The sequence below is a fragment of the Candoia aspera genome, chromosome 5 (genome assembly GCF_035149785.1).
Source record: "Candoia aspera isolate rCanAsp1 chromosome 5, rCanAsp1.hap2, whole genome shotgun sequence".
Classification (NCBI taxonomy): Eukaryota; Metazoa; Chordata; class Lepidosauria; order Squamata; family Boidae; genus Candoia; species Candoia aspera.
The window spans coordinates 78,713,365-78,740,237 of record NC_086157.1 but is presented as its reverse complement, the minus strand read 5'-3'; the positions used below and the strand labels follow the sequence as shown (position 1 = coordinate 78,740,237).

General features: G+C 39.0%; 2 protein-coding genes across 6 annotated transcripts in view; both read left to right on the top strand.

Moving 5' to 3' along the window:
* Positions 1 to 4,601, top strand: part of ARL13B (ADP ribosylation factor like GTPase 13B) — a 58,681-nt gene extending 54,080 nt beyond the window's left edge. For both annotated transcript variants that reach the window (XM_063305548.1, XM_063305549.1), the window contains one exon: positions 2,247 to 4,601. In XM_063305548.1, the coding sequence (XP_063161618.1) occupies positions 2,247 to 2,323 (77 nt within the window). In that variant the 3' untranslated portion in view covers positions 2,324 to 4,601. The remainder of the gene's footprint in view (positions 1 to 2,246) is intronic.
* A 3,069-nt stretch (positions 4,602 to 7,670) lies between these two features.
* Positions 7,671 to 26,873, top strand: part of NSUN3 (NOP2/Sun RNA methyltransferase 3) — a 49,086-nt gene continuing 29,883 nt past the window's right edge. Inside the window, exons 1-6 of one of the 4 annotated variants that reach the window (XM_063305543.1) lie at positions 7,676 to 7,868; positions 8,352 to 8,461; positions 8,830 to 9,173; positions 9,408 to 9,562; positions 12,898 to 13,019; positions 25,815 to 26,085. In XM_063305543.1, the coding sequence (XP_063161613.1) occupies positions 7,785 to 7,868; positions 8,352 to 8,461; positions 8,830 to 9,173; positions 9,408 to 9,562; positions 12,898 to 13,019; positions 25,815 to 26,076 (1,077 nt within the window). In that variant the 5' untranslated portion in view covers positions 7,676 to 7,784 and the 3' untranslated portion in view covers positions 26,077 to 26,085. Of the gene's footprint in view, positions 7,869 to 7,935; positions 8,042 to 8,351; positions 8,462 to 8,829; positions 9,174 to 9,407; positions 9,563 to 12,897; positions 13,020 to 25,814; positions 26,086 to 26,873 lie in introns of those variants that run through there. The other 3 variants (XM_063305544.1, XM_063305546.1, XM_063305547.1) reach the window with 3 other exon arrangements.

Here is a 26,873-nt window from a genome sequence, read left to right as displayed (position 1 = left end):
TCAGGGTGGTGAAAGATCTTTTTATAGTGGGTGAATGGTCAGCCAAATGGCAAAATGTGACTTGGTTCATTTTAATTAAGTGCAAAGTGATATGCCTTGGGGCAAAAATCCCTAACTTCATATATATTCCAATGAGTTTGAGCTGCATTCAACTAATCAGGAAATAGATTTTGGACATCGTAGTGGATAGCTCAACGAAGATGCTGACTCAGTTCACGTCAGCTGTGAAAAAGGCAAAATCCATGCTAGTGATCATTAGAAAAGAGACTGAAAATAAAACTGCAAACATTATAATTCCTTTATACTAATTTGGTATATTTGCATCTGGAACACTATAGACAGTTTGGTCAGCACATTTGAAAAAGGATGTCGTATTTCTGGGAAAAGTGAAGAAGAGGGCAATCAAAACTATCAGAGTCTTGAACACCTTCCTTGTGAGAAAGCCTGGAATATTTTTAGCATAGGGAAAAATGTGAGTGACAGGGACTCAAGTTTACAATTGAGGTATATAAAACCATGCATGGGATGGAAAGAATGAACAGGGAGAACGTTTTCTCCCTCTCTCAAAACATTGAGCTGAAGAGTCATTCAGTGAACCTGACTGGAAGATTTAGAACAGCAAAAAGAAACTACATGCAGCACATGATTAATTTTTGAAATTCAATATCACAAGATACGATCTCCCAGTAATTTGGGTGGCTTTCAAAGGGTGTAGATAAATTTATGAAGGACAGGTCTATTAAGGGCTATTAGCTCTGAAGACTAAATGTTATCTTTCAGTTAGAGGTGCATGCCTTCAAATACCAGTTGCAGAAGAACATCAGCAGGATGATTAAATGTCTCTACCTCCTGCTTGTGAGCACTGCACAGGCATAGGTTGGCCACTTGGTAAACAGAATGGTGGATTAAGAAAGACTTGGGTCTTATGCAGCAGATCTCTATTTCTGTAAAAAGGATCATTTTATTTTAGAATATTATTCTTGTTGTAAGGATTTATAACCAATTTAGTTGTATTATTTAATCCTACTCCTCACTTAATGTGTAGAAAATATATAGGAAATGCTTACATACTTAGTATCTTGCAACATATTGAAATTTAGTAGGTTTTCTCTGTTGTAGAGATTAAAGCCGTATTAACATCTCTATTATATTTACATGGGGAGAAAATCTTCATAAACTAAAGCAAAACATGATGTCGCAATAGATATGACTTAATCTATTTTCAGCACAACTAAGAGTAAAAAATACCCTAAAAACTGTAGTGAATATAATCAGTGTAATGTCCTGTTCTGTCTCCTGTGAATGCATCCACCATCTTTTTATAGCTTTATAATTTTGCATATTCTAAACCTTCCTGATTTCTTATTCTCTTTTAATGTCTGTTTAAAGATGGATGTTTCCCTCCCATTCTAAAAATAGTTTAATAATTTGGCACAGGGGTCTTGTTTTCCTTTTTGAAATTCTGCTTATATTAAGAAACACATTGTCATAAAAATCCTCAGATACCTGCTTTCAAACTCTGTGCAATCTGCCATTGGCACCATCAAACCACTGTTGGAAGTATCCACTTTAAATCCTCAGTGTTGGTGCCGCTGATTTAAAACTATTTGGGGAAATAGGGAAAAAGAAGAGAAACCAGATGCTTCTTATGGAAATGATCCTCTGAAATTCTTCCTTTCCTGATCGATTTGATCTATACATTATTATCTATGAAACATAAGGCGGTTGAGAGTAGCAGTAACAGGGATTTGAGTTAACCATATATAATAAGAATTCTAGCCATCTGGCATCAGTTCACTTAGCTTGTTCTCCTTACTATGTTTAACTACAAATTCCTTTATGTTTTCAACAATATGAATTTCTGCCAACTGAGAACAGGGTCCTCTATATTTGTGTTTGTGTCCCAGAGTATTTGTGGGCTGAGTATTTGTGGTTCAGAAATCCTAAAACTCTTTTGTTTGTCTACTGTTTCTGTTTTCTCAAGTCATTCTGCCTGCCAAAAGGAATGACAAACTGTAAAAAAGAGACTGTGAAACAGATGAACATCTACTGCATAATAAACATGTATCTTTCAATACAGTACATTTTGCACAAGGTAGAGTTGTAACATCAGATGAAGTCTAAAGATTTCTGTACACATATTAAATAAGCAGACAATTCCACACTTTTTTTTGCTGTTCCTCACAATAGTTGGATAAGAGGTATATTATCTGTTGATTTGGTTTCTTTTCTAATTTGTGCTTTAGATTTCTATGGAAAGCCATTGCCTCCACTTGCTGTACATCAAAGACCGAACAGCGATACCCATGATGTCATTTCTTAACTAGCAGTCATGTTGCAGCTTTCAAGAGGAATCTAAAATACATTACATTACACATTGCTTTCTTTTTTGATGAGACACCTGTTATTCTTGCAAATTGCTAGGCAAGGGCAGCAAGATTACATTGGGATTCCTGGTAAGGATGGTTCTTTTAAATGTTAAGAATCCTGCTTCCTCAATTTACCAGCTGCTCTTCAAAGTTGATATGAAGCAAGAAAACTCATACAAGCAGAATTCTTGGAAAAAGAGCTGACAACAGGATTTTTATTACCCTTGCTGGAAATAATACTTTCAACACCAAACTCAACTTAATTATGCATATACATAGTTGTTGTTTTTTTCCAGTTTGGTTAAGTACTTTTGTATATTCAATACTTCAAGAAGTTTTTTTTAACTATATGCATGTTCAAATGGGGAAAATATGAACTGTACATTTAAACGATTTGATATATTTTTCTAGTATTTTATTTGTTTTTAACAGACTATTTGGTCAACAGAACTATTTTAAAATTCTAAAATGCATACCTATATTCATAAGTATCTACTTTATTTTTTGGAAAAGCAATATACTTGTGTGTGTCTTGCTTCACAATTTGCCTAGTTGTTAATTATGTTGTTTTGTCTTTGTCCTTGATCTGCCTGGAAAAAAAAGTGTGATGAAAGGAAACTATATTCATGTTTCCCTTAATGGGAAAGAAAACATTTCAGGAGTTAGTTCTGACCATTAATTTTGTGTTCTTGGAGCTAGAGGGAGGATGAGAATAAATTCAGCCATCTTCTTTTTGACTTTCCAATAGATATTAATAAATATCCTTCAACTATAGGGCTTAATGTTCATGGCCACAGATCTTGCAGTAATCATTTCATCTTTGGGAACATACAAATACTACAGCTTGGGTATTTTGGGGTGAGCAGAAGTATAAATGTAGCATCTAATTACACCTCCTTACACCAAATATAACAAATGTTTCTTCTCTCGGGCTTATGTGGCATTTTAAAGAGTTGCAGACAGGTGCAGTTCATGCTTCTGCACAATCCAAGGCACCTTTTTGGCTTTGAATCCAATTACCCTAGAGCCTTTATGTCATCCATGGAAACACATTTCCCCATTAAGTTAGGGGTTCCTCGTGTGTTAGAATAAATGGAATTGTTTTTATCAAAAATTATGGTATCTTTCTCCCCTGAAGACTTTCCATTGCTTCAGTTCTTAGTAATTGCAAATCGAATAATTTCAGAAATGAACATTTCTAGGAGTGTGTAACTTAGTGCATATGCACTTCTTAAAAACAGTACAATCCAGTTTTTACTTTCTTGTCAGTTGGGTATAAGTGATAAATGATCAGAATTCCTATATGATCAGAGGTTTCTCTGTATGCTCAGATAGTGAGAACAGATGCATACAAACTGCATAAAGCCTCTTAGTACTAAACTGAACAGGAAAGTCTGTGAATATAGTGAGGTTTGAGGTATATACCAGAGCCTTCTGGATCTTTGGAAATTCTCACCCTCTAACAATGTATTATTCAAAAGCTTCTGTTTCTTTGCAGTCTAAATTTATGTTTGAATTCTTTTTGATGATAGCAATGTCCATATTAAATAACTTGTCCAGTTGAACCCTTTCGTACATGATTTGTATCTATCCTAAACTCAATTGAAATAGCCTTACAGACATAATCAGCTGCATACATAAAAGCTGAATGAGCTTGCTTTTGTAAGACTACTTTCTGTTTAATTCAAAACTGCATAATTGGATGTGCATAGTTGATCCCACATATAGTTCCAAAATGTTTGATTTTTTTAGATTATATACAAAAATGGAAGATTGTTTTCCATTTTCCTTCAGAAATTAAATGTTCTTTCCTTTTAGTTAACACTGAAAACTATTAAGGACTGTCCTACTTTCTTGAAGCTCAAAAACATTTTTTTCTCTCTCTTAAGGCTTATGCAGTAAGACTTCCTTCTTACCTGTGCTGTATTTTTCTCCACCTCCAGTCCTCAAAATCTGTTTCAGATAGAAGATTTTCTGTCTGGAGATTTTGAGGGCAACTCATGGTTAGGAAGAATTATTTACCTCCTGTTTTATCAGTGGAAATATATTCAATAATGAAGTATATTAATGGGATTTTTTATTTTTCTTGTTATAAGATGCGTAAGCACTATTAGGAATGTGTCCTTAATATGTTGACTTTCCTTGTGTTTATTATGTTTTTTTTTATTTATTGAATAGTTCATTTAATGTTTTTATATGTATGAAATAAAGATACATAGGAATGTGATTTAATGTTTAATCTTATAATCTACTTTATCTGAAGCACAGGTTTTATTTTAAAAATAAAGCTTCATTAATGACTTGCTAAGAAATCCAGTTGAAGTTAGATAGATTTTCAAGTTTTCCTAAAACATCTGAGCCAAAAGTTATAATATGGAGTAGGGCTTCTGCTTCAGAAATTATTTGAAAGAAATGCTTTGGCCCTAGTTTGAGCACATCACCTCTCTGTTGTTCATTAAACCAGCCCTTTCCACTTGATCCCGGGGGGGTGGGGGGGGAAGTAGTGCTTTAAGGGGTTGAGCCTGAGAAAAGGTGCAGCAACTTTAAGGAGTCAATTCATTGAAGTTAATGTGACTTAAAGCAGCTGTTACTTCTTCCAAGATTGCACAGCCCTAATGTAGAGCAAGAACAAGCAACTTGGAGTCTTAAGAGCTTTTGGACTACAGCATCTTAATACCTGCAAAGCAGCAGGTTGCCCATCTCTGGTGTAGAGTCTGGATCTAGTACATCCTGTTGTTACTTAGCAAAATGTATCTGTTTGAATACCATATCAAGGAAGTCTACAGTCTCAGTTTTGCAAATCTTTTTGCTCCCAAGCCAAGACTGCTTAAATAGCATTATATCAGGACAGAAATTAAATATAGCTCACTTGAGAATATGATTTTTTCTGGCCTGGATAATATTTGGCATCTTGAGAAGAATCAAAAGGATATTCTCACAACTCCTGCAAGGGTAGTGGTAGTCATCTTGTGCATTCACAAAATGGCTGGCAAAGCAGACACGACTACAGCCAACTGATGAAAATGTTCTATCGACAGCAAGCTGGCTACTGCCACCATTGCCTGTGTTATCACTATAGTTTATCTTTGTCTCTTCCCTCTCCCCCAACAGATGGGCACATTTCCAAACAAAGCATTGTGGTGCAGCCTTTCAAATTCCTATTTTCTAATGAAGGCCATGGGACCTAGTGAGGCAGTCTTGTTTTAGAGAACATCAGCTTTCAATTTTATTTTCAATTAAAGAAATCTTTTGCCTCCCCCCCACCAATAGTAATAGTAATAAATGTGGATCCTCTAAAAATTATATGGAGCTATGTCTTGCATCCATATTTTGCTTCACAGATGAACAAAAAACTGTCAGATCAATGATAAGTAATACAGCATCTGTGGACATCTCAGTAACTTTCAAGTTCCTTATTTCTTGTTCTTGCCTCCTCGTAGAGGCCCACATTATCTAGGTAGGTACATCTGGGAGAAAACACTAATTCAGGTAACCTGGTCTAAGCCATTCAGGGCTTTAAAAGCCAAAACCAGCATTCTGAATTGGGTCTGGAAACAGATCAACATCCAATGTAGATGGCAAAGAACTGGCATAATATTCTTGTATTGGCCAGTCCCAGTGAGTAGTCTAGTCACTCTGTTTTGAGCTGAAGTTTCTGGACTGTATTCTAAGGTAGCCCCATATGCAACACATTGCAATAATGCAACCAGGAAATGTGAACAACTGCTCTCTAGGTAAGGTCACAGGTGGTAAATCAACTAAAGCCGATAAAAAGTGCTCTGTGCCACTGAGGCCATGTGGGCATCTAATGACATGGATGGATCTAGGAACACAGCAAACAGCAAACTCACTTTAGAGCAACTGAAGACCCTCCAGGACAGGCGGAGCTGGCAGATGTACCACACACAAACAACTTCAGTTGATTGGCCCTCATCCAGTTCATTACCCTGCCCAAGCACTAACTCAAAATACCAACTGCCTCACCCGTGATAGGTGAAAAGGAGAGGGAGAGCTTGGTGTCATCCACATATTGATGGCATCTCAGCCCACATCACGTCTCCCAGCAGTTTGATGTAGATGTTAAAAAGCATAGGGGATAAAATGGAACCCTGAGGGAGTCCATAGCTATAAAAATGAATGCATGGATCCTCATGATTTTTACACAGCATCCACATGAAACTATGATCAAATCAGATCTCTGCATTCACTGAGCCATTACAGTTATGGCACTAACTGGTTTTGATGCTACCTGGACACTAAAGCCCTGGCCTGAGGGCTCATAGTGGATTCCAATGAAATTTGCATTTACATGAAACCACAATCACAAGAAATCAATCTGCATGAAATTAGCCATAAAATAAATTCCAGAATTTAATTTTACAATTGGTCTTCCTATAATTTGCTTCAAGAAATCACTTGCGGTTTGTTTCCGTAGGCTCATTTCAGTAATTCTCGGGTGCTCCATGCCTCTTCCTGTTCCTTAAGTAGTTCAGGCATTTCTCTGAACTAAGGACAATTGAGCCACTGACCAATCAGTGCTCAAGCCATAAACATTTGCTGTTAATGTGACCAAAAATGCACATTTTAGAGGGGAACCACTTAAAATTTAAAATTGCAGATTACACCACCCACCTGTGGTCAGTGAATGATTTCCGATGCCCTTGTGGAGCAAACATAAAATTGAGGCTTGGATCCTATCCAGTCATGGATTTTCACGGGGTGTTTGCATGCACTAAATGCATCAAACAGCATAAAAATACAGACCCAAGACACAGATTGTTTTGTCTTTCAGATCCAGAGACAATTATTAGGAGCCAGTGTGGAGTGGTGAAGGAATTGGATTTGCACCAGGGGAGTCCGGGTTCTCATTTACCTTCAGCCACAGAAGTTCAGTGGTGCCACTGGGCCAGCCTACTTTGCAGGGTGGTTGTGAGGCAAAATGTGAGGGAGCACTATGTAACTTGCCTTTAACTTCAGAACAGAAGGTAGGAGATAAATCTAACAAACCGTTTTCCTGCTGTTGGCAAGAAAAACTAGATGGACTGTCCATTTCGTCAGTAGAAGTTAAGGGAGCCTTGCTTTTTAGACAAAGCATCAAATATATTTTTTTAAAAAAAATACTGGCAAACAAAGAACAGACTCCACTAGAACCATTCCTGTTTTTGGATGGTAGCTTTTCAACAGTACAATAGGCTCCCCACCCCCACGGCCCGTTAAAACAAGAAGACTAGCTATGCTGCAGTCCCGAATTCTCCCCGGCGTAGTCCGACGTAGCTGCGCCACGCGTTAGCTCCTCCCTTGGCTGGAGGCGCTATTGCGATCCCCTCTTCCCCCGTGACTCGCTTTTCGGAGTTGCTTCCGCCGGCCCAATAAGGAAGAAAAGGACGACATGTGCGTTGCTTCCAGCCTTTGAATATGCTCTTGCGGGGAGCGCTTCGGGCGAATGCGGTTGCCGCCCGCCGACACAGAACGGAGCAGTATTCCTCGGCGAAGGGCCAGGTGAGTGCGAACCAGTTGAGAAGACGGAACCTTTGCTCTGCCGTGTTTCGCGTCCCTCCCAGAATGCTCAAAGTCGTGATATCCTATCGGGTTAGAGATGTGGGTCTCGGCTAGCTTTGCTTCGCCAATAAAATCAAGATGATTTAGTCCTCATTTCCGGTTTTAATGGAAAGGTGCGTCTTCCTTTTTTTCGATTTGAGGATAGAAGCGGGCGCCAGGGTTTCTTGCAGAAAACAATAGAGGAAATGCCTGGGTTTTAGGCGATTTCTTCTCAGTTTACCTACGAAAAGTTTACCTACGAAAGGTTTAAGTGATGTGAAAGATCCCTATTGAAATAATCGCCTGCCCCTGAAATCAGGCTATCTTAGAGATTAATTTGAGAAGATTAATTTTAATATACGTGGTCCAAATATAACTCTGCAGATTTTGCCTACCTAGTATTTATGCATACTTTTCTCTCTCTCTCTCACATGCCATCATCAGAAAGAGTCAACATCAGAAAGAAAGCTTCAGAAGCAAATATGCCAGATTGTTCTAAATCACTTTGAGAAACAATACTCCAAAGATTTGGGAGATGCATGGAATTCAGTCAGGTTGATTGCTGTTTTGTTTTCTTCCTACTCCTCCCTCCTGCTCCCCATTCCATCCTTTTTTTAAATAATTAAAATTGTACCTGACCACAAAATGCCAAAACTATTTACTTTTCAAACATTATATGTCAGATTTAAAAAAAAAAATATGTAGATCTATAGAGTCAATGCTGAGATGATGGGGCATAATCAAACAGTATAAAATAGAGATGGCAAAATCCTCCTCTTTAAGGACCATACTCTAATTCAGTATTCTCAATATAATATTTACAATAAACCACTGTAACCTTCAAGATACAACTACTTGTACTAACATATTGTTGCATTCTTATATATCACTACATACCCTTTTTTTTTTCTTTCATCTGCAGGGAAGTGCTTACAACACCACTGTATTGGCAGTATGCTGTCCTCCTTAATAAATTCAGTTGCTCCTCTGAAATTGAGTCCTATTTGTGTTTAAAAGACTATCGCCTCCTTTTCCCAAGAGCCTCATCCTCTTTTCCACAGTCATTGAAATGTTACATCAGTGATGCTCCTGGTAGATTCCCTGCTCAGAAACACAGAGATGGACAATTGAAGGAGTATTACCTGCTGAATGCTGCCTCTTTGCTGGCAGTACTGGCCCTGGAAGTAAAGGATGGAGAAAAAATGTTGGACATGTGTGCTGCCCCAGGGGGTAAATCAGTAGCCACACTGCAGTATGCTTGCCCAGGTAAACCACTCTACTATTAAACCCAATAAAACATGCATACATTGTTGGCTAGTTTGTTCCCAAAAACAGTTTAACAGTTTATTCAAAGGCATTGATAAAGAATGCTCTTGTAGCTTTCTTTTTTCTTGATTTTAGGCTGAAACCAGGAATTAATTCAAAACCCAAATATAGTCTTAAGTGCCTTGTGAAATCTGTGGCTTTGTTATGTACTTTTTTAAATCTAACCTTATGTAGGGCTTCTACAGTCAAATGAATATGATAACTTGAGATTTCATCGGCTGAGGCAGACACTAGAATCCTTCATTCCAGAATCTTTGATGAGCCTAATTACTGTTTCTCCAGCTGATGGAAGAGAAATAGGAAATCTTCAGCCTGAAAAGTTTGATAAGGTATGTCTATATTGGCTAATAACTTCTTGGGGGCTAAGTTTTTCTCTTATCTCTAGTTTATTTTTCTAATTAAAGCATATCACAGTTCCCCATGATGGCTCACTCATTGTACACCAAAGGCAGAAAAAACAATGCTATTTATTAATTATTTTTATTTTTTACTCAGAAATATAGCATTGGTTTTTGTTGGGTATCCTCTCCAAGCATAAGAAGTTAATAGCATTATTTAAAGCTAGTACTTGGAGGATTTAACATGGCTTGGAGGTCAGGTAGTCCAGTTTCCTACTCAGTGCAGAACCAGCAATTAAAAATGTGATTACAGAAACTTTTAATAATAGCCAGAGGGTACTCTGTGTGTCTGTGAGTGTATCTATGTATGTATGTGTGTGGAGAGAGAGAGAGATGTCTTTATATATCTACATCTATCTGGCATCTTGAGTGTTCAGGCATGCAGAATATACTGCATATACCTCCTAGTTGGTGGGTTGTGGGTAAGTCACTTGCATAGAATTGTGTGAGCTTGGGGTAAAGTTGGCCATCAGTTGCATTTGTAATATATTAGTCAAAATGTGCCCATAATGACAGGCATATTCCTTACCATTAGTAGGGAATGCTGCAGCTAGGTTAGAAAAACTAAGTCTAGAAAGATGTGAAAGAAACTAGAATCAAAGTTAAATAATTGTTGGAAGGGAAAGCATGAAACAGTGTTAAAAGATAGATTAATATCCCAACTGAGTAAGTGGAAATTACATTAAAGAATGCCAAGGAAAAGTGTGGAGGTGTTCTAAATGGAAGTTTGAGAAAGATCCTTAATAGCTTAATGAAGTAAAGACAAGTCTATAAAATGCATATAAGAGAATGACTGATGCAAAAGATGCGAAAAATATATTGGTTAATGTATGTATAGAGAAAAAGAGTTGCAAAGAAAGTAAGCACAAGCAAGGAAAGGCTAAGATTAAAAGAGTGAAAATGCAGAGTGATTATGATGGAAATAAATTGGAAGTGGATTGAAAGGGTCGAACAAGAAGCCTTCAACAGAGACTATTGAATTAAAAATAAAAGTGATGAAATCATTTGGGATGAAGTTAAAGTGAAGAAATGCTGAAAGAGTATTTTAGAGGTTTGTATGGGAATGACAGTGATGTATTGCATGTAGTATTGAAATGAATGTTCTAAAAATTAGTGTCCTTGATTGTAGAACACCCTTCCTCCTGAGGTCTGGCAGGCTGCTACCCTCCTAGACTGCTGGAAGGCCTTGAAGAACAGGCTTCCCACAAGCATTAGGATAGAGTGGGGCTGGAGCCTAGTAAAACTTAATGTTGGTATATGCAGAAGCTTTTGCCTTTGGAGTGTCAGGAGATTTTGTTACAATTTTATGGTTTGGATTTTAAATGTTGTGAGCCGCCCAAGATGATGGCACAAAAACTGGGTGGCCATGTAAGTCTATGAAATGAAATGAAAATGCTGTGAGGTTGAACTGTGGAATGTTTTGTGTGAACATTTGTTTCAGTTGAAAGTTGGTTGCTGAATATAAGTGTATGATGGAATGAAAGCATTTATGAGAATAAATTGAATCCTTAGTGAATGGTTTGACACTGAGCTACCAATTAGTGTATATGATTCTCTTTAGGTGTTTATATATTTATGCACAAGTGCATAAGGAGGCTTGTGATGTTACAGGTGTGGTGGGAAATGTAATGTATGTGTACTTTTGTGTACAGATGATGCTGTGTTGGCTAAGAATCCAAATAATTAGCAATGAATAGTAGACATTGTAGGAAGGGAGTCTGTGGTAACAAATATCAGAAGAAGTCTGGTAGCATCTTTTCCAACTAGCAAATTTTATTAAAAACTGCAGCTCATGAAAGTGTATCCTTTCAATAAAAAGTATTGGTTAGAAGAAGTGCTCTCAGACTCCTAGTAAATGCTAGATTGTAAGATGCATCAAGGGGTTTAGGTCTGAAAATGAATACCAAAGTAGTTGACATTTGATGAGGAAAATGGTATAAATAATTGCAAGTTATACATACAGGTATGTCATTCTGTGGCAATTTGCAATAGAACATTAAACCTTATAGCTTCAGTATATGTCATGAGTAAGGATGGCGAGCAGGGGGCTCCCATCCAGACTGTCAAGCGCATGCGTAGCACTGAGGAATTGGTCAGCCATTCCAAGAGACACAGATCGGGACCGCCTTAACCCTTGGGGGTTATATGGCTGGGTTTTTCCCACGCTGCTTCAGTTTGTTAGGATTCCTGTCAAGTACTAGCAATAAATATTAGAGACCAGTTCCTTGTCTCAGTGTGTTTCCTGGTTGTTAGGACAGTATATAACAGTTCCATAAAACAATACAAGCAATAAATAATATCAGTGAAACAACACATATAGATAGACTTTTTTTCTTGCTAGTGTTTTTCCTGCAGGTGCAGGGTCTGCTTTTTCGGATCAACCAAACGTTGATCCATTGGTTGCGACAGGAATTGATCGAGCAGCTTGTCACCCGAGCCTGATGTCGTGGGCTGAGAGAGAGTGACTGGCCCAAAGCTGATGTTCATGTCTAAGGCGGGACCAGAACTCAGGACATATACATATACACCCAACCTAGTAATCTAAAACATAGATTGTCAGGGGTAATTTGCTAATTAAGAAAGAAACGTACTTATAAAAGTGCACTTACATTTAGACTTTTAGCCACTTTTACCTATGACTGTATTCTGGGAGCTAAAATCCAACTCTTTTGGAAGGCCTTGTGTTGTAGACTATGACATAGTAAGAAGTATTTCTAGACTATTTTTTATAAATATTTGCTCAAGAAGAGGTTGGTGCCCTGTTGCATTTATGCAACATATACATACAGCTTGGAATGCAAACAGATGTTTTTATGTATAAACCAGTGCCACCTGGGGGTTTTGTTACTAAGTACATTACTTCAGGTATGATAACAGCATTTTCCATAACATTTTGATAGCATTTGGGAAAGTTTAGCCTTGATAAGAGAAAATTAAGGAGGGCTTTGATAGCACTTTTGAAATACTTGATATCACAGAAGAAGGTTAAGATCTGTTCGTCGTTCCAGGCTGCAGCAATTATTGTATTTAAGTTCCGGGAAAACAATATCCAATTGAACGTTGAAAAACTTCCTAACAACAAGAGCAGCATCACAGTAAAACCCATTACCCAGACCTGTTCAAGTGGTTAGATAGCCATTTGTCAGAAATGCCTTACTTTCGTTGAACTAAAGGGCCCACTTTATGATTCTGTTTTGTGATACTACTAAAGCTATTAGTCTTAGTAGCTCCTATGTTTACTTTATTTTTTGTTGTTGATTATTCAGATCCTAGTGGATGCTCCTTGCTCAAATGATAGAAGTTGGTTATTCTCTTCTGATACCCGGCAGGCTGCTCTGCGCTTAGCACAAAGGAAGCGGTTATCGGCTGTACAGATTCAGCTGCTCAGGTAAAACTTGTAAGGAAGAAGGGACTGCTCATTCTCAGAACGAAGGACATGCTAAGTCTTATTCTGAACCTCTACATCTCTTTGACCCATGTATTATCCTCTCCATATGCAGTTGCACTGAGCCAGTCATTGCTCCAAAAAGCATAGAGCAGCACTGCTTTCTCCTGGTAATTACCATGGTGTATAGAGAGGGCCATTTAGATCTTCCTGCTGAGTTACTTCACGTTTGTAACTAGGTCATTCACAAAGGGTGGAGGAATGAAAAGTACCAGGAGTCCATATCTGTGTTTTAATGTACTTTGAACAGTGACAAGTCAATGCCTCTAACCTTTTTTAAAAACACCTTAAACAAAAATGTATTTGCAATTCTTAAGTTGCAGTAAATAAGTAAAAGTTGTGAATATCTAGTGTTCGTTACTCTAAAAAGAATTCAGATGAAGAAAGCAATACAGGTAGTCCTCAGCCTATGACCATTCAATCAGTGACCATTCCAAGATGCAACGGTGCTGAACGAATGGTGGTTATGGCCGGTCCTCAGAGTTCTGGCCATCCCAGCACCCCCGTGGGCATATGATCACAACCTGGGTCCTTGGCAACCTGTTCACACTTAAGATTGGGTACCAAGCACCCTGCAATGACGTGATCGCCATTTGCAACCTTCCCTGCCAGCTTCCCCAGGAAGTCAATGGAGAAGCCAGCAGGGAAGGCTGCAAGTCACTGAGGTAGTCTGCCCTACCTGCACACCACTCCCTAGCTCCCCTGCGCTTTTGTCATGCCAAACACTTGCGCACCCTCCCTGACCCATGTGGTGCTTCTTGCACATGCCCTTGTACCCTCCCCAATACTCCCCCCATGCACCCCCTCACTCCTTCCCCCACCCAGCAGCAGCCACTTACCTGGGACTTGTTGTGGGAAGCTGGCAGGAAGTTGCCTCACCTAATGACCATAGGATTCAGTTAACAACGGCAACTGGGACTGCAGGGATTGTTGTCACTAAGTAATGCAATCACACTTTATGACCGCATTGCTTAGTGACATAAATTCCGGTCCCACTTGCTGTCGTAAGTTGAGGACTACCTGTATGAAGGATCTAAACCAGTCTTTGTCCCACTGCTTCTCTTCCTGTGTATTGGATTACAATTCTCAGAACCCCTAGTGAGCAATATTGTCAGGGAATTAAAGTCCAATACATCAGGAGACTATCAGGTGGATGGTGAATTCAGGCATTGGCATGGGATGGAAAGTGCACTGGTCACTCATATGGATGATTTGTGATGGAACTTGGATAGTGGCAGCACAACCTTCCATGTCTTAATCTCACCAGCCTTCAATTCTGTCAACCATAATATTCTGAATGGCCTGCAAGGATTAGAAACTGGAGGCACTGTTCTTCATTGGTTCCATTCCTATCTGATCAAGTGAATTCAGTCAGTGGTAACAGAAGGGAAGAGGTTGGATCCATTATGAAATGTTCCAGGGCTCAATTCTCTCTCTGATCGTGTTTAACATACATAAAGCTGCTGAGAGAGGTCATCTGCCAGTTCAAGTTGAGAAGTTACAAATGTGAGATAAAGCCCAGTTATATATTTTTGCCTCAGGCCAAACAGGTGATATAATTTGGGTGTTATACTTTGCCTAGAGTGCTAGTTCATTGAGGGAATAAATTCCATAAGTAAAAATAAATAAATAAAATAAAAATAAATTGCATTCTCTAGCACAGGAGCATATATAAGGGGAGACAATGCACATTATTATTGCCAGAATTTTCTCTTTCCCCATAGTGTGATGTGATTGGCATGTCTGACATAAACTGGGAGACATATTCTTAAACGCATGCATAAAGCTAATTGTATAAGCTTCACATATAAAGTGTCAGTTCTTTCAGTTAGTCTCTCTTCCCCTCCCCACCCCATTTGGAAAATTCTTTGTCCTATCTCCAGCAGAATCTCACGATTCACTTTCCATTTCTATTTAAGCTTACCATAGTTACTGCTAGCTACAGTCTGAATCCTGATTACACCAGACCTTAATTTATCAAAATAAGAAAGAAAGTTTCCCATATATGTTTTGCTGTCTTTGGTTCAAATTCTTAGCCATGTTATAAGGCTCCGCGATATGTCAGTCATGTTTACGTAGGCTGATCCCTTGTCAGCAATCACTAAACAAGAGCCAGTTGAAAGCAATGTGATGGCCATAACATCCCTAAAAGCTGCCTGGCTGTTGCATGACTGTAAGGTTTCTAAAAACTTGGGTGGGAAAAGTTCGAGCTACATCTGAGTAGAATTTAAAAGAAGGACAAGACAGCTGTGATTGTTAAACCATTTATGGCTATGCCAGGATTGTTTTCTTGATGAAATTCAACAGAAATGAACACTTTGGGGCAGGGAAAGTGATAGATCAGAGGTGTAATGTCTCAAAAGCCTTGGAGGATGTTTCCTTAGCCTTTCCAAAGGATCTACCAAATTATAAAGGTTAATGTTATTGAATTATGTTATGCCTATTAGCTAATTAGCTAATTAATTATTAATTAAGATAGCCAGTTTGGTGTAGTATTTAAGGCACTAGGCTAGAAACTGGGAGACTGTGAGTTCTAGTCCCGGTTTAGGCACAAAGCTAGCTGGGTCATGTTGGGCCAGTCACTCTCTCTGAGCCCTAGAAAGCAGGCAATGGCAAGCCACTTCTGAAATCTTCCCAAGAAAACTGAAGGGACTTGTCCAGGCAGTCACTAGGAGTCAACACTGACTTGAAGGCACAAAAAAAAAAGGGGGGCGGAATTAATTGAAATTAAATTTCTTTGCCCTGATTACTTTTTGGAGTGGATCACTTCAGCAAGCTACCCAAGGGCTGAGTACAGCCTTTGGCATGAAAACATTTTGTACCCCCTCCTTTGTATTAACTTCTCTTGGATCCAGCACTATTGTCCTCTTCACACGATGAATGTCCTCTTCACACAGTGAAGCATAGCTTGACAGGGTCATGAGAGAGGCAGTGAACAAGCTATGCAAAGGGAGAAAGGGATGTGTGGACCCAGACTGCTAGATACTAGATTTAGCTTAAGCAGGCATAGGGTTGATTTTGATTAAAGTAACCTACCTTCCATTCACTTATGTGAACTGATGCTTGTAAGGTTAACTAGCACTTACCTTTTCTGAGATAGATCCATATAAACAAAGACTCTAAAGACACTGTCTCTGTTGCCATTCTTATTTCTACTTCTCCATGGCCACACTTGTTGAGAGACAGGGCAGTGAGATACACATAGAAATGAATAAGGTAAAAGTCCCCCTCCCCCCCAAAAAACCCACCTGACCATAGTGAGGCCAACACTGCAATTGAAAGACCCAGCCATCTCATGTGTGTAACTGGTACACAAAGATGAGTCACTTTAGCTGGGCAGGATCATTTGCATTATGCAAATAGGGGCAGTGGGAATTGTTCAAGAGCTGAATTGTGTATGTTGCTTCCTTTTCAGTAGGGTTTGCATAGAAATCCACGTTAATTTTACAAAGTAGGCCTATTCCTACTTAATTAGCACTGCAGTTTTGTAAAACATTGGTTGGTCACTGCTAGCCATCTCTACATTCTGCAGTATATAGTCTAAATAGTATATGTACCTTTTAGATTTGTCCTTAAGAAGCTTCAAAACTTTGAAATAAGAGAACTCAGTTTATTACTGGTTTAATATCAATCTTTAGACACACACATTAGTAGAAATGTAGAGCCATGTAACATAGTAAGAATGTTGCAGCAAGGAGACTAATATGCAAGTTTTTCCTGTCTTTTCTCTTCCTTAGTAATTTGCTGTATATTATCTAGGGTTTTGATCTATTCTACAGTTTTTACATGTAGTGCTATATTTCGCCTCAGACAATTCTCTTTCAATTCATTGTCAGCATGAATTGAAAGAGAAATAACATAGTTTGTGTTCCAAGAAGTAGTGCTTTTTATGAAAAACTCTCCTAACAGCATCACAAAAGGGGTTGGGAGGTTTGTGTTTTCCTGCTCCTTTGTCTGAGGAGGGAGACACATGACTTCCTAACAAAAAAGGAAGCCTGTGATTTATAACCAAAATATGAGTGTCTTATTGCAGTAATGCATCATGTCACCCATTTCCTTTGGAGAAATCAGTCACATTTAAAAACATTGACCTCCTCCAGTTTTCTCTTTCCAGTATTTGACATATAGAATCCAATTTGTGGACTCCTGGCTTAAGGAAGCATACATCATTCAGTGAAATTTTTGCAAATTTGTATAAATCATTCTAAATTATTACCCTAAAATGGAACATTCTTGACAGCAAGAATCTTGTTGCTAGGGAAAAAAAAAATCCTAGCAAGCTGAAATTGCCCATCTCCCCCAAGCATATTTAATCAAATTGGACTCTGTTACCTGGAAGAAAAAGAAAGTCGGATTTGATAAAACAGTACCAAGCTAAGTGAACAATACAGCATAGCTAATTTTCACCTTCTTTCTCTGGTGACTTACTGTATCACTGTTGTACCTATGGACTTCAAAGGCCAAAAAGCTTTAAAATGTCCACAGTTCAGCCCTTGATTACAAAATCATTTTCCAGTCTCCTGTATTATTTCATATGATTTTCCTCTACGATGTAATAGAAGAGTACGACCAGGAAGCTTTGCTACACTGCCATTATGCAAATGGAATTCGCCAAGAGCACATTTCAGAGCTTAATCTTGAAATGGAAAAAAAAATAAATAACATTAGTTTTGTTGCTAAAATTGCATGTGAAATTTACTAGATAGCTCCAAGTTTAGGATTTGGAGGAGGTGAGAATTATCACAGATGAAAAACAGCCCCCCAGTGTCATAAATCACACAGTGGAAATGTTATGATATGTTAAAGGAGATTAAAAATACATTTTAAGGATTTTGAGATGGCACTTTAGACCTATGTTAAAATACTAATAATAAAGTATATTTTTTGCATTCTTCCTTTTAAACACATTCTGTATCATTACCTGTCATATGTTGATACAACCTTACCATTTACTCTTAATATTTACCCAAACAATTGTTTCCGGGATACTTCTAGAAGACATATAAAGACTTACAGTAAGTAGACCTAGTACAGTGCTAGACTTTATGTTTGAGACTGAATGTGTCTCTGGAATTCAATGTTTGCTGGAATCATACCACATTTCACTTATCAGTATATGTCATTATTATATAATATAGTATAAAGCCATCATACTTTTCCCTTTTGGGTAAGCTGAAGGTATTAAAGGCGTAACATAAGAAAAAGAAAAGCAAACATAGATAAAATTCACCAACCACATTTATAATCTTTCTGTGATAGTGGTGGTCCCTGCTATAAAATATCTGTGAATCATCTGAAAACAAATACAGTATTTGCAATTGGTTCCTCTCTTCTCTTCAGCAAACTAAGAGCTTTGATCCTTCTGGTCCAATAGAGACTTGCATTGGAAAAAAAAAAACCTGCATCTTTTTTACATCCTTTCTGAAACTCCGTAATTCCACCCTGCTAGAAAGAATCATCCAAACTTATGAATAATTTTCAGAAGTGCTAAGATCTGTTGAAAATCAGGAAAAAAAAATCCCTTTCTGTGACCCTGGATACCAACTCTGTAGTGATGCACAGTTCACTGAGAGTTAGTATCACTACGGAACCCTAGTTAGAACACAATGCTCTTATGTGTTGACTGCCACCCCTAAAAAAGATAATTGGGGATACAGATGGGTTGCTTGGAATAGTGAGATTCACCAGCTGAGGCCAGGTTTTCTTTATGGTGGGGCCACAAATAATGGAACTCACTCCTCAGTGAGATGCTGGAACTGCCTTTCACACAAGCATTTAACCCAGCTTTAAAAACACCTTTTTCAGTTGGCCTTTAACAATGTCTAATTGTTCAGTATCAATTTCAATTTGAATTTTTAATGATTTAAATAGTAATTTAATCAATTTTACTTTGTCAGTTGTTTTAATATGCTTGATTTTGGGCATTCAGGACCCAGACACTTTGGTCTAGATACCTGATAACTAATATCTCTCTGCTAGTGATTGTATGACAAAAAGGATATAATATAACATTTTCCTATTAATAATTTACCATTTTACCAACAGCAACTAAACGAATAAACAACAACAAAATTTACCATTGCATTTTAACCTGAATTCTGCTTTTGTGCTGCCTTGGAGCCTGGCTTGGCTGGACCCTTAGAGGATTACAGCAGAGCCTTTCTTGATGGTTCTTTGCAATGTCAGGTAAAGCAGTTAGAACAATGGCAAGAGCCTATCAGGGCTTACTAAGAAATGACTCTTAAAATTTCTGGCAACCCTAGTCTTCTAGCAGCTGCGTCTCCATGTGGTGGCCATAAATTGTAAAAAAGATTCAAAGGGTTTAATTCAAAGACCATTTCTGCATAACTGAAAGGACAGTTAACACTGAGGATAAATTACTCTGGAGTTGACAGATGCCTGTGCCTAGGAAGTTTGAGGAGGAAATGCTGAAAACTTGATGTAGGCAAAGCTTTTTGGTGCTTCAGTTGCATTTTCTCAGTGCTGCCCAGCCCCATGATAAATTGTACATTGTGGATACAGAATGGAGTTTCTTGCATCTTCAGATGAATTTGGTGGGAGGAGTATAGGCCATTACAGCTAAAAAATGAAATCAAATTACGGTGTTGTGAAAATGCCAGGTTGATCATTAAAAGTAGGAGGAGGGAAACAGAATCACCCTGTTATGAGATGAATGGATGAATGTCAGTGTTATTTCTGTGGCTTAGAACAGGTTTTTCCCTGCTGATCAGATCCAGCTATGCAGCCTGATAAAAGGTTCTTCTAAGTGAACACAAGATGGCAGCATTGAAGTATGACACACTGTCATTATTTGCCCTGATTTTTTTCTTTTTTAATATGGAGAATATATAAATTAATGACATAATTAATCTTGGACATTCTAACAGAATACAGAACATGTAATTAGTCTCTGAAGGAGTGGACTGAGAGAGTGAAGTTTGTAACATGAATTGCTGTATCATTTCTCTCATCCCTTCATCTGTATGCCTGTATCTTTTACACTTAAGTGTGAGTAGGTGACCCAGAGATAAAACTGACTGTCTATAAACACAAATATGGCAACCAATCACAAAGTTTAATTTATCATACCATGAGGTATTTGCTTTTTGGCATTTTGCAGTGAACAGTATTTGGGGGAAGGTGGTGAATGTTTTGAGTTTTTCAGAATTGCTGAAAATTTGAAGCAATAATCATACATTCCTTCCTCTACAAAATACTGCTTTTTGCCTGTTAAAATTAATGAAAATTTCCAAGACTGTTTTATTATTATTTTTTAATTTATTAATCAGATTTGTATCCAACCACAATCATAGGCTGTCAGCTGCTCAAAAATAGGAAAACTAATGTAATCATAAATATTCAAGAAAGGCAATACAAAACAGTACCCCGAACACAATACCTGGGGTCAACCTTGAAACGCCCTCCAGAAAAGCTGTTTTCAATTGATTCTGGAGAGCAGGTAATGTTGGAGCCAGTCGAGCTGCTCACAGGAGGCTATTCCAGAGAGCTGGCTCTATGACAGAAAAGCTCTTGTGTCTGGGCTTTGACCTCTCTGACCTCCCAGAAGTGAGGAACAGCTAGCTGCTTCTGGTAAGAGCAAAGTGGTCAGGCCAACACCAATGGAAAGGTGCAACCCTGCAGGTAATCTGGCACCAGGCCTTAAAGGGCTTTACAGTATAAAAACAGCACTTTCACTTGTACCCAGAAGCTGATGGGAAGTTAATGCAGGGCTGTAAACGGGGGCCACCGGTCAGTAACTGTGAGCACCCAGGCCACCACATTTTGCACCAACTGAAACTTCTGGGTGGTCTTTAAATGCAGCCTAATGTACAGTGTGTTGCAGTAATCGACATGGGTGGTGGTGAGGGCATGAGCCCCCATAGTCAGGGCCTCCACCTCAAGTGAAGTCTCAGCTGACACCCAGATGAAGTTGGGTGAATGCTCCCATGGCCATAGACTCTGCTTGCTAATTCAGCAGAAACTGCAAGTCCAGAAATTCCTCTAAGACACCTCTTCCTGTGGGGCGAGGGGGTTGCAACTCCATCCAGAGACAGCACAGTTGGCACAGAGTAACCTTAATATACAAAAATAGCTGCATCTTAGTAGGTTTAGTTTGAGCCTGTTCTCTCCGGTACTGTCCTTCGAGGTAGTCCAGACAAGAAACCGATACCATGAATACAAACACTACCTTTATGGTAAGGTTACAGGAACAGAATCTTGCAAGTCTGAAAGTACATGTTTCTCCCTTACCTTTATTTTGCAGGGAACTAAGGAGTGTCCCTTCTGAGATGTTTTCCACACACCCTATTCCCTCTATGGGCAGAGATGCCTCTTATCTAACCATTGCCCTGACTGCGGCTCTTTCTCCTCCTGTCTCTCAAGGATATTCTCACAGACCGTTAAGCATTCAGACTTTAACAGCCTCCAAGCACCAGGATGAGACTTTGACAGCATTTCCAATGTGGGGTTGTGATACACAGCCAGGACCAGAAATATTGGAACAAGGATAACTGTTTTGGCATTTGGCCTCTGTACATCACCACATTGAAGAACACACCCAGATGGGAGCGAAGTCAGGACTTTCAGCTGTCATTCAAGGGGTTTGACAAAAGTGGAGCACTAACCATTCAGGAAGCACAGCCAGTGGCATACTCACACACCCATCATTGGTGGCTCATAAGTAATGAAACAAGTGGCTGACAAGCAGCTGCATGGCCAGGTGTGGCCTGTTTCCTGGGTACCCCATGACCAATCAAGCAGATAAAAGGCCTGAAGGTGCTACATTTGCATTTGGTAGCTGTTCACCGGAAGTCTCAACATGAGGTCCGAAGAGGTCTCCATGCGAGTGAAGGAGGCCATCATTAGGCTGAGAAAACAAAACAAACCCATCAGAGAGATACATTGGGAGTGGCCAATACAACAGTTTGGAACATCCTGAAAAAGAAGGAATTAACTGGCAAGCTAAAAGCAAAGAGCAAAAGACCTGGAAAACCATGGAAGACAACTAAAGTGGATGACCACAGAATTCTGCTCATGGTGAAGAGGAACCCTTTCACAAGATCTAGCCAGGTCAAGAATGCTCTTGAGAAGGTAGGCATGTCATTTTCAACATCTGCAGTCAAGAGAAGGCTTTATGAATGCAAATACAGAGGCTTCACAACAAGGTGCAAACCACTGGTAACACTCAAGAACAGAAAGGCCAGATTAGACTTTGCCAGCAAACACCTAAAAAAGCCTGCCTGGTTCTGGAATGAGATTCTTTGGACTGACCAAGATTAACTTGTACCAGAATGATGGGAAGAGAAAAGTACGGAGAATGAAAGGAACATCTCATGATCCAAAGCATACCACATCATCTGTCAAAAATGGTGGAGGCAGTGTTATGGCATGGGCGTGTATGGCTGCCAATGGAACCGGGTCACTGGTGTTTATTGATGACCTGACTGCTGATAAAAGCAGCAGGATGAATTCTGAAGTATATAGGGCTATACTTTCTGCTCAGATTCAGCCAAATGCTGCCAAACTCATAGGATGCCACTTCATATTGCAGATGGATAATGACCCAAAACATACAGCAAAAGCTACCCAAGGATTTCTCAAGGCAAAGAAGTGGGATGTCCTTCAATGGCCAAGTCAGTCACCTGATCTCAACCCAATAGAGCATGCTTTCACTTACTGAAGACAAGACTGAAGGCAGAAAAACCCACAAACAAGCAGCAGCTGAAGGCAGCTGCAGTAAAGGCCTGGCAAAGGATCTCGAGGAAGAAAACTCAGCATTTGGTCATGTCCATGGGTTCCAGATTTCAGGCAGTCATTGACTACAAAGGATTTTCATCCAGGTATTAAAGGTGATCCTTATGTTTGTAATGATGTTGGTTTGTTCCATTACTTATGAGCCACCAATGATGGGTGTGTGTGTATGCCACTGGCTGTACTTCCTGAATGGTTAGTGCCCCACTTTTGTCAACCCCCTTGAATGACAGCTGAAAGTCCTGACTTCGCTCCCATCTGGGTGTGTTTCCTTTCAACTTCAATGTGGTGGTGTACAGAGGCCAAATGCCAAAACAGTTATCCTTGTTCCAGTATTTCTGGTCCTGACTGTTTCACCAGATATCATCCAAACTGCTGAATGATCTACCCCCAGAGGCTTTATGTATATGTTTAATGATAGGAGAGAACCAACCCTTGCTTTATCTGTCCTGTTCATGGGCTTGAACCCTGACCAGTAAGGGTCCAGATACCTATTTCTCTGGGACACTCTGTAGTTGATTCCAAACTACCATTTCAACAAGGAGAAAGTTTGGAGCCCAAGCAGTAGTTGTCTAATACTTCTGGCTCCGAGGGCCTCTTCAGGAAGGTATGAAACTGCCTCATTTTAAGACTGCTAACTGTGGGCCCTCCCATAACAAGGCATTTGTAATCTCCTGAATCCAGGGAACAATTCCCCCCTCCCTCCTGGCTTTCTAAAGAAGCCTGGGGGGACAAGGTTCCAGCCTGCAGGTGGTCAAGGACATCCTAGAGAGCACCTTATCCACTTCCTCAGAAGTAACACAAAAGAAACCCAGGTAATATGGTAGGGTGGTGCCTCAGTCACCATACAAGACATACCCAAGACTGCTAGGTATCTTAACAACTGATCTTAAATAAGAAATGTTTCCTGTCCAGCTGATTTCTGTAGTTTAAATCCATATTCTTAAACTTCCCTTGGTTGTAGATGGACCTAATTTGGTCTGTTTAGTTTTGGGTTAGTGTGGTGCAAGATTCAGGTATTGTTTTTTGTAAACCATGATTAGTAGGTTAGTGTGTTTTAATAGGTCCTTATGGCTAGTTCAGTAAACCATGATCAAAACAATGACTTAGGTTGATGTATAAACTCAGTCTTTTCTCACCTCCTTTCTCTAAGCCAAAATTTATTGTTGCTTTAACATTTTGTCAAACTTTTGAAAACAGTGGGCAACTTATGTCATATGGGCAAAACAGCAGTATTTTCCTCCAAGATTCCACTAATGGATTCTTTTGTTTATATTGGCTGAGCATTAATAATCACATGCCATTGCTGAAATGTTGAGCTTAATCCATATACACTGTGTGCACAATTATTAGGCAAGTTGTATTTTTGAGGATGAATTTCATTATTGAACAACTACAGTGCTCTCGTTCAATCCAAAATGTTAATAAACCTCAAGCCTGAATATTTAAGAAAGTAAAAGTGAGGTTTTGGCTTTCTTAGGAGCATATCTATGTGTGCACAATTATTGGGCAACTATTAGTATGCAGAATTATTATGCAACTAAATGAAAAACGAAAATTCCCCATCTCACTCGTTGATTTTCATCTGTTAAAGTGAGAATAATAACTCAAAATTTACAAATAAACATTTCTGACATTCAGACAAAAAATCAGTGACCAATATAGCCACCCTTCTTTGCAATAACAGTCATAAGCCTTCCATTCATGGAGTCTGTCAGTTTCTTGATCTGTTGACAATCAGCAGCAACCACAGCCTCCCAGAACTGTTCAGAGAGGTGTACTGTTTTCCTTCACCATAAATCTCCCGTTTGAGAAGGGCCCACAAGTTCTCAATAGGTGAGGAAGGGGGCCATGTCATTATTCTTTCATCTTTGAGGCCTTTACTGGCTAGCCAACGCAGTGGAGTACTTCAGTGCATGCGATGGAGCATTGTCCTGCAGAAACATCATGGTCTTCTTGAAAGATGCAGACTTTCCTGTTCCACTGCTTGAAGGAAGTGTCTTCTAAAAACTGGCAGTAGGTTTGGGAGTTGATTTTGAGTCCATCTTCAACCCGAAAAGGTCCAACTAGCTCATCTTTAATAATGTCAGCCCATACCAGTACCCCACCTCCACCTTGCTGGCATCTAAGTCGAAGTGGAGCTGTGTGCCTGTTACTGATCCAGCCACGGGCCCATCCATCAAGAGTCACTCTCCTCTCATCAGTCCATAAAACCTTTGAAAAATCTGTCTTCAGATATTTCTTGGCCCAGTCTTGCCTTTTCAACGTGTAAGCCTTGTTCAGTGGTGGTCGAGTTTCAGCCTTCCTTACCTTGGCCATGTCTCTGAGCACTGAACACCTTATACTTCTGGGCACTCCAGGTAGGTTGCAGTTCTGGAATATGACAGCACTGGAGGATAATGGGTTCCTGGTAGCTTCACGTTTGATTTTTCTCAAATCTTTGGCAGTTAATTTGTGTCTTTTTTTCTCAACACGTTTCTTGCGACCCTGTTGACTATTTGCAACAAAACGTTTGATGGCTCTGTGGTCATGCTCCAATATCTTAGCAATTTCAAGGGTGCTGCATCCCTCTGAAAGACTTTTTACAATTTTTGACTTTTCAGAGTCAGTTAAATCTCTTTTTTGGCCCATTTTGCCTGAGGAAAAGAAGCTGCCTAATAATTATGCACACCTTGATATAGGGTGTTGATCTCCTTAGGCCACACCCTCCCTCATTACATAAATACACATCACCTGATATACTTATATCCAATAAGCATTCAGGTTTATACAGGTTGGAGGTGGAAAATATGCATAAAAATGATATGGTCAAAATACTTGCCTAATAATTGTGCACACACACTAAGTTTATATGTTTACTGGCAGCTGAAGATTCTGAGTGTAAATATGTATGCTGATAAATCTAAATAGAGTTTTTTTTTTTTTTTTTTGCTTTGCTTTGCTTTGCTTTGTTTTGGTTTTTGGTTTTTGGTTTTTATTTTTTAACAGATCTGCAATTAAAGCTCTGCGTCCTGGAGGATGTCTGGTTTATTCTACATGCACTCTTTCTAAGGCAGAGAATAATGACGTCATAAATCACATCCTTGATTCCTGCAGCAATGTTTTGCCAATGGATTTGCGCACCTTAGTCACTTCAGTATCCAAGGAATTCACTTTTGCTGCCAATGTCCAACAGCATGAACTTTTAGTACTTCCAGAAAGAGGGAAAGCATGGGGACCAATGTATATATCTAAATTAAAGAAAGTGTGATTCATGAAACATTTGTGTAGTTCTTGTGAATCATAATGACAGGTTTTTTAGGGGCTACATCTTTCTAAGAGTTATAAACATCTTGTGATTCATATACATCTGACAATTTCTATCAATTTTAATAAACCTTTGTGTTTTCTTTTCAAACTAAAACTATTTGAGAAATTGTGGGATTCAAGTAGAGAAGAGATTTCTATTAAATCCAATAGCTGTATTCGAGCAATATGGATAAACATACAAGAATTGGAACTGTTTTCCATATTGGTATAAATGTAATGCTTCCAAGGGGAAACCAGTCTAGTTTAAAACAGCACAAAACAAAACTATTATGTAATTCATTTCAGTTTCTACTGTTGGAAGTAACATTTTTCCCCCTATTTTTGTACCCAACTGTTGGATGGAATATTCAGAGAAAAGTTCTAAGTGATAACCAGTCTTACATAACTGATTATGTTGACAAACACTGATTTCAAATTAAAGCATCTTCAGTGTTCAGTAATATATAGGTTCTTCCTGATTGCCAGAGGATGACAAAGGCAAACAGTGCTTCTCTTTAAAGCAGCATGATTTCCCCTTCCAGCCCAAACAAATAGTATCACCCAGAACCTCCATTTTTATCTCCCAAGACCTATTGAGACAAGTGGAAGATGTACATTTGTCTGGTGGTCCTTCAGTTTCCAGCTACTGTTCCATTTCTTCAGCCTTTTCAGTTACAGTAGGCATGTTCTAACAGATAAGACAGTAATTTAAGATGAAAAAGAATACTTAAGGCATTTCCAGTTAGATCTGGAAACAGA